This window comes from Geotrypetes seraphini, chromosome 2, assembly GCF_902459505.1.
Source record: "Geotrypetes seraphini chromosome 2, aGeoSer1.1, whole genome shotgun sequence".
Classification (NCBI taxonomy): domain Eukaryota; kingdom Metazoa; phylum Chordata; class Amphibia; order Gymnophiona; family Dermophiidae; genus Geotrypetes; species Geotrypetes seraphini.
This window is the reverse complement of record NC_047085.1, coordinates 67,011,311-67,023,504: the sequence shown is the minus strand read 5'-3', so window position 1 is coordinate 67,023,504 and position 12,194 is coordinate 67,011,311. Positions and strand designations below refer to the sequence as shown.

Genomic DNA, 12,194 nt, shown 5'->3' with positions numbered 1-12,194 from the left:
AATCAAAGATATATACTAACGCACACATACACATGCAGGAGCTAGAAAGAATTCCATGAGACATATTCTGTATACTTTACCCACTTTTTTTAAATCCATATTTGCTCTTCACTGTAGCCCATCAGTTCCCTTGACTTACTCATCATGGAAAAGACCTTAGGATTGTATTGGTCTATCTTGTGACTTTTAGAGCACACCTACTCAGGACAGTAGCTACAATAACTTTAATAAATCCTCTAAGTCACTGTTCACCATTTTATTAGTTTCAGCCTCAATAAGCTTTTGTTTTCTACAAGCACTAACAGAGAAAAAAAATCTATCTCAAGAAATTAATGCAGTCCACAGGTAGAAAGCTCAGTGTTTTGGTGCATTCAAGCTTCACGTAGCTAATGTATTCCTTTAAAGGGATGATTAACAATAAAAAGATAAGTAGAAAAACTGGCCTACTATTGTAGTTAAATACATTTAGAGACCTCAGGAAAATAAACAGTTTTTAATGCACCAATTCAGGCTGGTTTTCCACAAAAGGAAGCACCCCACTAACATAGTATGCAATGCCAAGAGAAAGAAGTGCGATGACAACTATGAGGAGCAGCACCCTCCAGAATCCCAGGTCCTCCACAAATTCTTGCCAAGTGGTGCGAAAACTGGAAAGAACTCCTTCACCCTGTTGCAGGTTTGGATTCAGGAGGGAATGACTTTCCATTGCACTGTAAAATAATTCAAGTAATAAGTTGTCAAGAAGAAAGATATTTTATTATGTTTTTCAGTACAGATAAGTGATTTTGTTTTTACGAACCTAATTGTAAACCTTTTTGGATGAATTCTCAGAAAGATGGTATAAAATTTTATATACAAATTTTCTTACTTCTGATATTGGTAAATAAACAAATACCACTAGAAATGCCTAAGAATTATTAAGAAAATGCAAAAGAACATGCAAGTTGCCTTCTCTGCCTACTATTCAACCTTGCATCAATAAAGTCTCAGGGCCAGATTTTTTAAGCGCTGACACCATGGTAAAAAAAATACCATGATGGGAGCAATTTTTGTTTTACTGGTGATTCTCAGTACAATAGCATGCAAATTATATGCATGCTATATGTGCGGAAAATTATTTTAACAATAATAGTGATGCCTTTAAAGTAACTATAGTACAAATAAAATTTCCCTTTCCGTACATCAAAATCTGCTTTTCTAGATCATTATAGTATATCATTCCCAAGTACATTAACTTTTCCTTTTTCCACTGAAATGGAAAGAACTCTACAATGAATAATCAAGGAGAGAGCTTTCGATCTGGCCCAACTGATATATATATTTAAATTGTTAAGACAATGAGTGGCCTTTTTACTAAAAGGATGTTGCTGAGATGTGTATTGAGAGGGAAAAAGACCCTTAGGAGACCCTCAGGAGGGGCATTGTGCTACTGAATCAAACCTATCATAAGGTCTATGAACTGTGCAAAAAGTGCATATTTTCCTGTCAGTACAAATAATACTTTTGCAAGAGGACTTCATCTTTGCCCTAGAAGCTGGCAAATATCTGATGACTATGACAAGTGTTGGATGTTCTGGGACTTTCCAAGAAATACTTGTACCACAAGAAAGCCACAAAGTCAGGTCAAGATGACAAGGTCAAAATGACATCATCTATAAATAAAGCTGTTGGCAATCTACAAGCAAGATTAGGAGGGAAGAGTCAGGATGCCCACCCTCGGGGATCATTGACCTTAGTATTAAGAATGCATTGTCAGGGGAAATAGAGAAGTTATATTTGACACTATGTTTCATTATGACTTAATTACAGTATGTATACCATTCAATCAACAAAAATAACAAATGTGACAATCCAATAGAAACTAAGTATGTAATTTGTAACCAGGTAGCATTCTTAACCCTAGGCTACTAAACTAGGGTATAAAAGTAGCATACCGGTTGACTTCAGCTTTAGGACGGTTCACACATAACAGATGTATGTTATCCGTTGGCCTAACTTGCTGTGATTTTATTATATGTAAGCTGACTTTTGTTTATTACTAATAAACCTTTATTATATACAGCAATTGGGTTGTCGGTGTGAGGTCATTTAAATTACTTTGGAGGGGCTTGCAGTGGCCTCTTCATTGGTGACGTCCATGTTTGAGGGGGCTTGGGACCCTTTTTGGCCCCTTGCCCTTATATCCTTATTTTTGCATATATTTGTTCAGACTGGTGAGTGTAGCCAGCGACTGAATCAACCTACTGGTGATTTGTAGCCAAAATCGACCTACTGGTGATTGTAGCCAGAGCATGAATACTCTAAGTACCTTTATTTTTATTAATTAGTTACTTAATGGATCTTAGGATAAGAAGGGCCTGTGATTTTTTATGTTTAAGCTTCTATTTCTGTCAGTTGCAGGAGTTTAGTCAGTCATATAGGTAAGTTGCGGGAGCACAGTCCTATAGTATGTAATTTATAATAGTGTGTATTTTATAATGTTACCTTTAGACATCATAAAACTTGCTAATCATCCTTGTTTAACTAAACTCATACAATATTTCCATGATATGTGGGTTAGGCATACTTCTAAAACGAATAAAGCGAACCCTCCGGTTGGGAATGGCCAGTAGCTGGCTCCCTCTATTGGAACGACCTTGTTGCTCTTTGTGCCATTCTACTTAATGGTAAAAAAGGCAGGTCCCAGCAGGAGCACTTGGAACCTCTGGCGGGAATGGTGCTATAATCCTCCTAAATATGATACTGTCTCAAACGAGACCATGCTGTTTGCTTTGGACTCTAACAATACACGTGAGCCTGACAATCTTATTGCTATGGGTCCTTTAGCACATCAGACTGCGGACTGCCCCGTGCCGGGTAATCTGAACCTACCCCCTTATTCTCATGTTTCTCTACACATGGCCGACCTGGCCGCATGTTTATTCCCATCATTGCAGCCTCCAGCAAGCGGCTCTGATACTGCTTGGAAAGTGCTGAGTGCACACTGCCTAGACACTAATAACATGCCTAAACTCACTTCCTTAAAATACAATAACTCGGCGAAAATTAAGGAGGAGGAATACAAGATGGTGGACGCTATGTAGCTGTGCTCGGCAGGCTTAGCGTTTTTTCTTCAAATTAATACTTTAACCAGATACTTACTTGTCGGAATGCCTCATGCGAAGAGGAAGGGGAGTGTGAGAGCGGGTCATTTGCCGCTGCTCACATCGTCTCCAGCCCAGCAGTCAATTCAGCGGTTTTTGCAGCCGCTGAGCCCAGCCGACGCCCAGATGTCCCCACGGCGGGAGAGTTCCGCGTCGGACCTGAGTGAGGGAGCACTCGGGTCTTTGGACCTGTTGACATCGTTGTCTCCACCGCATCTCTCTGCGCCCCCATGTCCAGCAGAGGCGCAGAGTGTCGAGCTTGGCCCCGAGGGAGAGGAGTTGGAGACCCCGGAGCAGGCAATGGGAGGAGCTACAGCCCTAGCTGGAACGCTGGGAGGAAAGGTTGCTGAAGGAGAAGGAGCACTAACAAACACCCCAGCAGTGACACTGGAAATACTTTTGGAGGCTATCAAGAGAATGGATGTGAAGGTGGAGAAGACTGCCTCAGATGTTGAGGTAATGGTTATGGATAACTTTTCTGAAAGTTTGCTAAAAGTTAAGCAAGAATGCATGGATAAAATACAAATTGAGTCAGCTTCACTGAAAAACTCAATTACCACCATTGTTAAAGAACAAAATTCTACAGCCCGTAAAATAGAAATGATTGAGAACTTTAACAGAAGATTGAACTTGAGAATTCTAAATTGCCCAAGGATTACGGCAATATCACCCATTGAGATTTTTTAAAAATTTTTGGTAGAATGTTTGAACTATCCGCAAGATCAGATTCCCCCTTTAAACAAAGTATACTTCTTACCTACTTCAAAAAGAAATTTAGATATACCTAAGGGTGAGAATTTGGTTACTGATAAAGATCTGCAAAATCTTACGGCAATATTAGAGGAATCATCTATGGAAGTTAAAGAAAGAGGAACTTTAATTGTTAACTTCATCTTTAAACAAGATCTTAACGCAGTTATGAGGCTATTCTTTAAAAAGTCTGGATCACTTTTTTGTGGTCAACGTTTATGGTTATATCATGATGTAACTAGAATAACCCAGGAAAGACGGAAAATGTTTTTGGGCATGAGAGAAGAGACAAGGAAGCTAGGTGCTACTTTTTTGCTAGCTTATCCATGCAAATGTGTCATTAAGTTTAAGGGCCTGAAATATGTGTATTTTACACCAGATCATCTACGTTCCTTTTTAGATCTCAAAGGTTTATCTAGTGGAGGGAATGTAGCTTAAAGGAAACGCTGGGTTCTAGCGTTTAAGTCTTTACTTTTATTTTTTTGTTGTATCATTGTAATATTACTCCTATAATATCTTTGTTTTCTTTTCCTCCTTCTAATTGAGGTCTAAGGAAGAGTTAAGTTTCATATATATTTATTTTAAAGACTGTAATGTTTAATGATGTTTTTCTTTTGGAACATGATTCTGTATTTCTAAATCAAGTAGTTATACTTGTAAAGTATGTTAAATTCAATAAAAATAAAGTTAAAAAAAAAAAAATACAATAACTCGACTGACAAACTTTTATTCTAAACCTTGAAGAGAATTGGGAATTGCAGCTAAGGGACACGTTTACTAAAGATAACATGAACAGTTTGCCCTATTCTATCAAATCTTCTTTTACACGGCCCAAGAGCTTATCTTTATCATGATTGGATGCTAACAATCACTACTACTACTTATTTTTATAGCACTGCTAGACATATGCAATGCTGTACATTAGAACACAGTTCTTCAACCGCCGGTCCGCAGAAAATTCCTGCCAGTCCGCGCAGGGCCGGCGAGATTGATGAGCTTCAATTTCCTGCTGGCCAGGACGCGTTAGAAGAAAGGCCGTGGCTGGAACGTAAGCACGCTTGGAGGAGAAAGGAAGTGATGCCGGAATGCGGGAGCAGGATGGAGAGAGAAGAGGGGAAGTGCTGAATGGAAACAGGAAAGGGCGGTGCTGAATGGGAGGTAAGGGGAGATGTTGGCGGGTAGGGCAGGCGAAATGGCTCCAAATTGGATAGTTTTGCATGTTAGCATAACAAAAATAAAAAAATATTACTCAGCTAATAGAGGGAGAGCACACCAGCATATGTTGATTTAAAAAAAAAACAGGGAGAAAAAAAGCATCAAGTTCAAACAGCAATTTCCTGCTGGTCCGTGCAGGGCCGGCGAGATCATGGGGAGCCTCCAACAGTGGCTTTCTCCCCTCCCAGCAGCTCTCCGTACTTGCCAGCGCAGCAATTCACTAAGGCAGCCTTGAGGCTTTTGCTGAGTCGCGGCTGCCTCTGATGGTACAACTTTCTCTTTCCTCAGAGGCAGCACGACCCATCAAAGGACCCAAGGCTGCCTTAGTGAATCGCTGCACTGGCAAGTATGGAGAGCTGCTGGGAGGGGAGAAAGCTGGGAAGCTGCTGGGCAAGAGAAAATAAGGCTGCTGGACAAGGGAAAATAAGATGAAAGCAGAAACCAGAGACGACGAAAGGTAGAAAAAAAATAATTTTATGGAAGTGACGTCATCGCCGCGGATGGGAGCTTAAACTGAGAGCTCCGTTCGGGCCGGCGTTCTAACTATCGTTAAGCTGTGTTAACGGAGCGATTTTTCTTTTCCCGGGCAGTGGGGCAGCGAGGGAAGAGACAGCAGACCCCATGGCAACGCGAAAAAAGTTGCCTGGCGAGAAACCCGGCCAGCGCACGATGGAGCAGGCGCTGGGTTGGGCTGCACGTGGCAGCGTGGGCCCAGAGACTAGTTGTGGGGAGGTGGCAAGATTGAGCGGCGCAGTTGCGGCAGTTGCTGACATGATAGCAGAGCCTGTACAAGAATGTGCCTCACCGGAACCGCTAACGAAAGCGGACATGCAGCGCTGGATTACTGAGGTGAAGTCTGAAATCTCTGCTGTAGCTATACAAGTCCGGGAGGCAGTGCAGGAGCTACGCACTGACTTGGTGGAGGTGGGCATGAGGGTAGAGGTGGTGGAGATGCGGCTGGATAGCTGTGAGGAAAATGTGACTGGAATGCAAAGATCTTTGGAGACTGCTTCCGCTGATTACCAACTCCTCCTGGATAAGGTCGAGGATCTGGAGAACCGCACCCGGCGTAATAACTTGAGGGTGCGGGGCCTGCCTGATCTGCCGGAGTATAAAGATGTTCGTGCCACCACTATTAAGCTGATTCGTTCTATAGGACGACAACCTGGAGCCAGGTCTTGAGCGGGCACATCGAGCCTTAGGTCCCCGGACCACAGACCAACCCAAAGATATTGTGCTCTGCCTCCAGAGCTTTATGCTTAAGGAACAGATATTCCGCAGAGCCCGGGAGTTGGGCACGGTCACCTGGAGGGCCATCGGTTGGAGTTCTATCAGGACCTGGATGCTGGCATGCTCCAGAAATGCCGGGTATTTCGGGAGGTGACTAAAGCTCTGCAGCGCAGCAATCTGCGTTACCGCTGGACTTACCCTTTTGGAGTAGTCATTTCCATCAATGGTGTACACACTAAAGTAACCACAGTCCAGGAGGCCCGTGGCTTGCTGCAACAAGCTGGTATTGAGATCCCTGAGGAGGCGGCTTCTGCGGTGGGAGCGGTATCCAATCGTGTGGGGGCCCCTGCTGCCTTCAGATGGCAGAGAGTGGAGAGTGGATCCCGGAGCGGACGGGGAGGCCGAGGGGGAGGACTACATCCTCGTGTTTCTGCCTCTTCATCGAGTGGCCCCTCTTGAGGGCTGATAGACAATGTTTGTTCTGATGCTGTACTAACTCTGCTCCCTCCGCACCTGTGTGGGGGATTTTCTGGACTCACCCCTGAGGCTGTGTTTCTGGGTTTTGGATGGGAGGCTTGTGGGGGATGTTCATGGCCTGGTTCTAGGGTGTGGGTGGAGGGAGGATTGGGGGGGGGTGCTACTGTGCTGGGTGTTGGAACTGTGATATACTTGTGATGTAACTGGGATCTGTGGTGGGGGAGGAGGGGGGACTGTTGTTTGAGGGAATTGTTTAATTGCTGTGTTTATTTGGGGGGATTAATGGGGGTGTAGCATTGATAGTGTTTGGTTGTGGGGTTTGAGTGAGGGGCCATGGGGATGGTTCACTTCCTTGTATGTTGGTGGGAGATCTGTGGACTCTCACTTTGGGAGAGGGGGGGTGGGGGGGGAGGGTGGGTGGGGGGGAGAGGGGGATATGGGGACGAAGGTGGTGGGGTTGGAGCTGTACATTTTCTGTTTTATTTGGATTATGGAGGGGTTTAAGTTGGTTTCTTATAACATCCGAGGCCTGAATTCCCCAAATAAGAGACGGGCTTTCTATAGGGAGCTACTCCGCCTACGGGCAGATATTTGTTTTGTCCAGGAAACTCATTTACTTCAGTCCCATGAATCCTTGGCTCATGATTCCAGATTCTCACAGGCTTTTTGGGCCTCCCGGGTGGGTACCTCCAAGAGGGGAGGGGTGGGGATCCTTATTCGTAAAGGGATCTGCTGCGAAGTACATAGAGTGGTGAGAGACCCCCAGGGGAGATATATAATGTTGGAGGCTTTGATAGAAGGGGGATTATACTCCCTGGTAAATGTTTATGCCCCTAATGAAGGTCAGGGGGCTTTCTTTCGGGAGCTGGTGCCTCGTATTCTCCGGTTTAAGGGGGGGGGCCCTGGTCTTGGGGGGGGGATTTTAATCTCACGGTGACCCCCATTTGGATAATTCGGGGAGGGCGGATCATTATGGGAGACGGGACCGTAAATTGTTGCGGGAGGCGCTAACTACCCTTAATGTGGTGGACTGCTGGAGGTGGCTGCATCCGTCGGTAAAATACTATACTTACTTTTCTGGGATGCATACCTCCTATTCCAGAATTGATTATGTATTTGTAGAGCGGGGTTTGCTTCATTGTGTGGACTCAGCGGGGATTGAATCCTTTACGTGGTCGGATCACGCTCCTGTTTGGTTGCGGTTTCTGGGGGAGGGGCGGGGTTCGGGACGGAAATTTTGGCGTTTCAATGATAGTCTTCTGGATGACCCGGAGGTGGGGGCTCAAATAGAGGGATGGCTACAGGAATACTTGGATCTGAATGCGGAGTGTGGGGCATCGATGGAAGCGGTTTGGGAGGGGCTAAAGGCTACGCTTAGGGGCATAAGAACATAAGAAACGCCTTCACCGGATCAGACCGAGGTCCATCTAATCCGGTGATCCGCACATGCGGAGGCCCATTTAGGTGCTCCTTTTTGGAGACCCGGATTTCCCGTATCCTTCAATATGATCTTCAAGAAGGTGTGCATCCAACTTGTGTTTGAAACCCAGCACAGTATTTTCTGCCACCACCTCCTCCGGGAGAGCATTCCAAGCGCCCACCACTCTCTGTGTGAAACAGAACTTCCTGACATCTGTCCTGAACCTGCTGCCATTCAGTTTTAGGCTATGACTTCTTGTCCGTGTCACATCTGAAAATGTCAGTAATGCTGCTTCCTGGTCAATTTGATCAAATCCCTTTAATATTTTAAAAGTCTCTATTAGATTCCCCACGCAGTCTTCTCTTCTCAAGGGTGAACAGTCCCAGGTTTCCGAGGCGTTCCATGTAGCTTAAATTCTCCATGCCTTTGACTAATTTTGTGGCTCGCCTCTGTACCCTTTCCAACAGAATTTTATCCTTCTTAAGGTATGGAGACCAGTGTTGGACACAGTATTCTAAGTGTGGTCTGACCATTGTTCTGTAAAGTGGCATTATAACATCTTCCGACCTACTCGTGATCCCCTTCTTAATCATGCCCAACATCCTATTTGCTTTCTTCGCTGCCGCCGCACATTGAGCCGATGGCTTTAGGGTTCTGTCTATCAGCACCCCCAAATCCCTTTCTTGTTCGCATTTGGCTTATGTCACCCCCGACATCTTGTATTCATGTTCTTTGTTTTTCTTTCCCAAATGCATCACCTTGCATTTGTCTATGTTAAAATTCATCTGCCACTTTATTGCCCACGTTTCCAGCTGATTTAGATCTTTCTGAAGATTCTCACAGTCCCTTTGAGAGCCAACCGCCCGACATAGTTTTGTATCATCCGCAAACTTGATTATATTACAAGATGTTCCATCTTCCAGGTCTTGCTGCTGCCCGGCAGCGTAACCATAGGGAAGAAGCGGCGGTTTTACTGAATTTGATTGGCAGGTTGGAGAGCTTACATAAGCGAAGTCCTTGGGATAAGGAGCTGCGTGGACGGTTGTTTCAGGCTCGTCGTGATCTCCAGGCGTTGGACTTGGAGCGTTTGCAACTTAATTTGCAGCTCCTGCAACAGAGATATTTTGAGTTCTCTAATAAAGCTAGTCGCTTAGTGGCCCATCGTTTGAAAGTGAGGCAGACGCGTAATCAGATCCTTGCGATTCGGGCGGCTTCCGGAGAGTTGTTGCGGACCGAGGATGCTATTCGTAAACGTTTTGTGGAGTTTTACTCTCATCTCTATACTCCAGAAGCAACTGGGTCCTCGCAGGACCTGGATGCTTATTTGATTTCGGCGGAGTTGCCCAAGATTGCGCAGGAAGATGTGGCGCGGCTGGACCGTCCTCTCACGTTGGTTGAGGCTCGTAGAGCGTTGGGTTCTATGAAGCTTGGTAAATCGCCTGGGCTGGATGGCTTTAGTGTTAAGTACTATAAGCGCTTTCAGGACATTTTGCTGCCTCATTTGTTGCATTTTCTTAATTCTTTGCAAGAGAATAGTGCCCTTCCATTCTTCATGCGATTGGCGGGCGTTACGGTGTTGGCTAAGGAGGGGAAGGATCCTCTTCAGTGTGCTTCCTATAGACCGATCTCTCTGTTGGGGGTGGATACTAAGATTTTCACGCGGATTTGGGCAGATAGATTGATGAGCTGGATTCCCCGGTTGATCCACCCGGATCAGTCAGGCTTTGTTGTGGGTAGGCAGGTGGGGGATAATAATCGCCGGGTTTATAATTTGTTTGAAAGAGCTAGGGGGGGGCAGCGGGAGACTGTGTTTCTGTCTATCGACGCTGAGAAGGCTTTCGATAGGGTCTCCTGGCCTTTTTTGTTTCGGGTATTGGACTCCGTGGGTTTGGGTCCGCGCATGCGAGCCTGGATTCGGGTTCTGTATACTTGTCCTGTTGGGTGTATTAAGGTGAATGGGGGCTATTCTGAGACTTTTTCTCTAGCAAGGGGAACGTGCCAGGGGTGTCCTCTCTCCCCGCTCCTCTTTGCCCTGACGGTGGAACCCCTGGCACAGAGGGTGCGGTTGAATCGGGATATCAGGGGAGTTACGGTGCCGGGAGGGGACTGGAAGTTGTCGTTGTTTGCGGATGATCTTTTGTTCACAGTGGAGGATCCTGAGACTTCTTTACCTGCTATATTGCGTGAGTTGGAGGTTTTTGGTCAGGTGTCGGGGTTTCGTATTAATGTTGGGAAATCGGAGCTCCTTAATATTAACTTACCCCCTGACAGAGTGATTTACTTTCGGGACCGGTTTGCGTTTCGGTGGGTTCAGCATTCGTTGCAGTACCTTGGGGTTTATTTTGGACCGCCGGGAGTGGATCTTTACGATCTCAATTATCCTCCGCTCTTCCGTCGTATTCGTCAGGACTTAAGTAGTTGGAAGGACATGTATTTTTCTTGGTTGGGTAGGGTGGAAATAGTGAAGATGATGATTTTGCCTCGTCTCTTGTTTTTATTTCAGGTATTACCTCTCTGGGTGAGCAGGAGAACGTTGGAGGGGGTTCAACGGCATGTTTTTGACTTTATTTGGGCTGGTCGGCGACCACGAGTGAGCAGGAAAGTCTTATGTATGGGGAGGAGTGATGGGGGGCTTGGGGTTCCTAATGTGGTAAAATATTTTCAGGCTGCTCAGCTGCGTGCCCTTCTGGAGTGGCAGACGCAGGACCCGAAATCATGGGTGGAGATTGAGCAATGCTTAACTGAAGGGGTGCCATTGTTGCATCGGCCGTGGCTGCCTGGTAGGGTGCGGCTTGCGGGAGAGTTGTCTTCGGTTGGCACTTCTCTGAGGGTTTGGAATCAGACTCGGGGAGGACTATTGATGAGTAGGCGTCATTCCTGGTACACCCCGTTGCGACATAATCCTGCTTTTCCACCGGGGTGGGGGGAAGGGGTGTTTGCTATTTGGGAGTCTCGGGGCTTGGTGTGTGTGGGACAATGGTGGGATCCGGTTTTGAGTCGTATCCGACCATATTCAGAGCTTCGGGGCCGATTTGGTTTCGGAGACCGGGATCTATTTCCTTACCTGCAAGTGGTTCATTATATCCGGTCCTCGGGCCTTCTGGGGGACTTAAGGGGTGGTAAAACTCCCTTTGAGCTGTTGTTGGGTCCGGTGCTCCGGAAGGGTGCTTTGTCTGCTATCTATAGGTGCCTTAATTGTCGGGGGACCCCGCATTCCTATATGTTGGCTTGGGAGGGAGATTGGGGATCTGCTATTTCTTGGGATACTTGGGGGGACATTTGGAAAGAAGTTTCCTCGGCGGGTATAGCAGCTTTGCTGATTGAGAATGGATATAAGGTTATTTTTCGTTGGTATTATACTCCACAGGTTTTGGCTCGATGGAGGGGTGGAGTGAACGTTCTGTGCTGGAGGGGTTGTGGGGAGGTGGGTACCTACCTTCATATGTGGTGGCACTGTGGGAGGGTGCCTGGGTTCTGGACTGAGGTATTTTCTCGGGTGTCTCGGATTCTTGATTTTCAGATTCTGGATGATTGGCGGCATGCCCTCTTGTATTGGCATCAATTGGACCTTGCCCGGGGAGATTCTTTATTTTTTAATTTGGCGTTCACTGCTGCCCGGTTGGCTTTAGCCTCCTTATGGAACCAAGCGCACCCTCCCACATGGGACATGGTGGAACAACGCTTGCTCACTTGGCAACTCCTCTATCAATTGACAGCCATAAGGCAGGGTAAGCAGCATGGCTATGCTCATATTTGGCGTCGATTTCGGGCTATGGTGGGAATGTCTGGCAGGGGTGGAGTGGGATTTTGAGCTGAGTTTGTAACAGGGCTGGGGGACTTTGGACTGGGGGGATTTTGGACTGGGGAGACTAGGGATTGATGGCCAAGTCTTACAGTGGTTAACATCCTTTCTATCAAACCGAATTTCGAGAGTTAAATTTAATGAGTCCTATTCTGAA

At 46.1% G+C, this 12,194-nt stretch overlaps 1 protein-coding gene across 2 annotated transcripts in view; it reads right to left on the bottom strand.

The window, feature by feature from the left end:
* Nucleotides 1–241: 241 nt before the first annotated feature.
* The window catches only part of ANKRD46 (ankyrin repeat domain 46), a 51,979-nt gene continuing 40,026 nt past the window's right edge, over nt 242–12,194 (bottom strand). For both annotated transcript variants that reach the window (XM_033934320.1, XM_033934321.1), the window contains exon 4: nt 242–710. In XM_033934320.1, the coding sequence (XP_033790211.1) occupies nt 494–710 (217 nt within the window). In that variant the 3' untranslated portion in view covers nt 242–493. The remainder of the gene's footprint in view (nt 711–12,194) is intronic.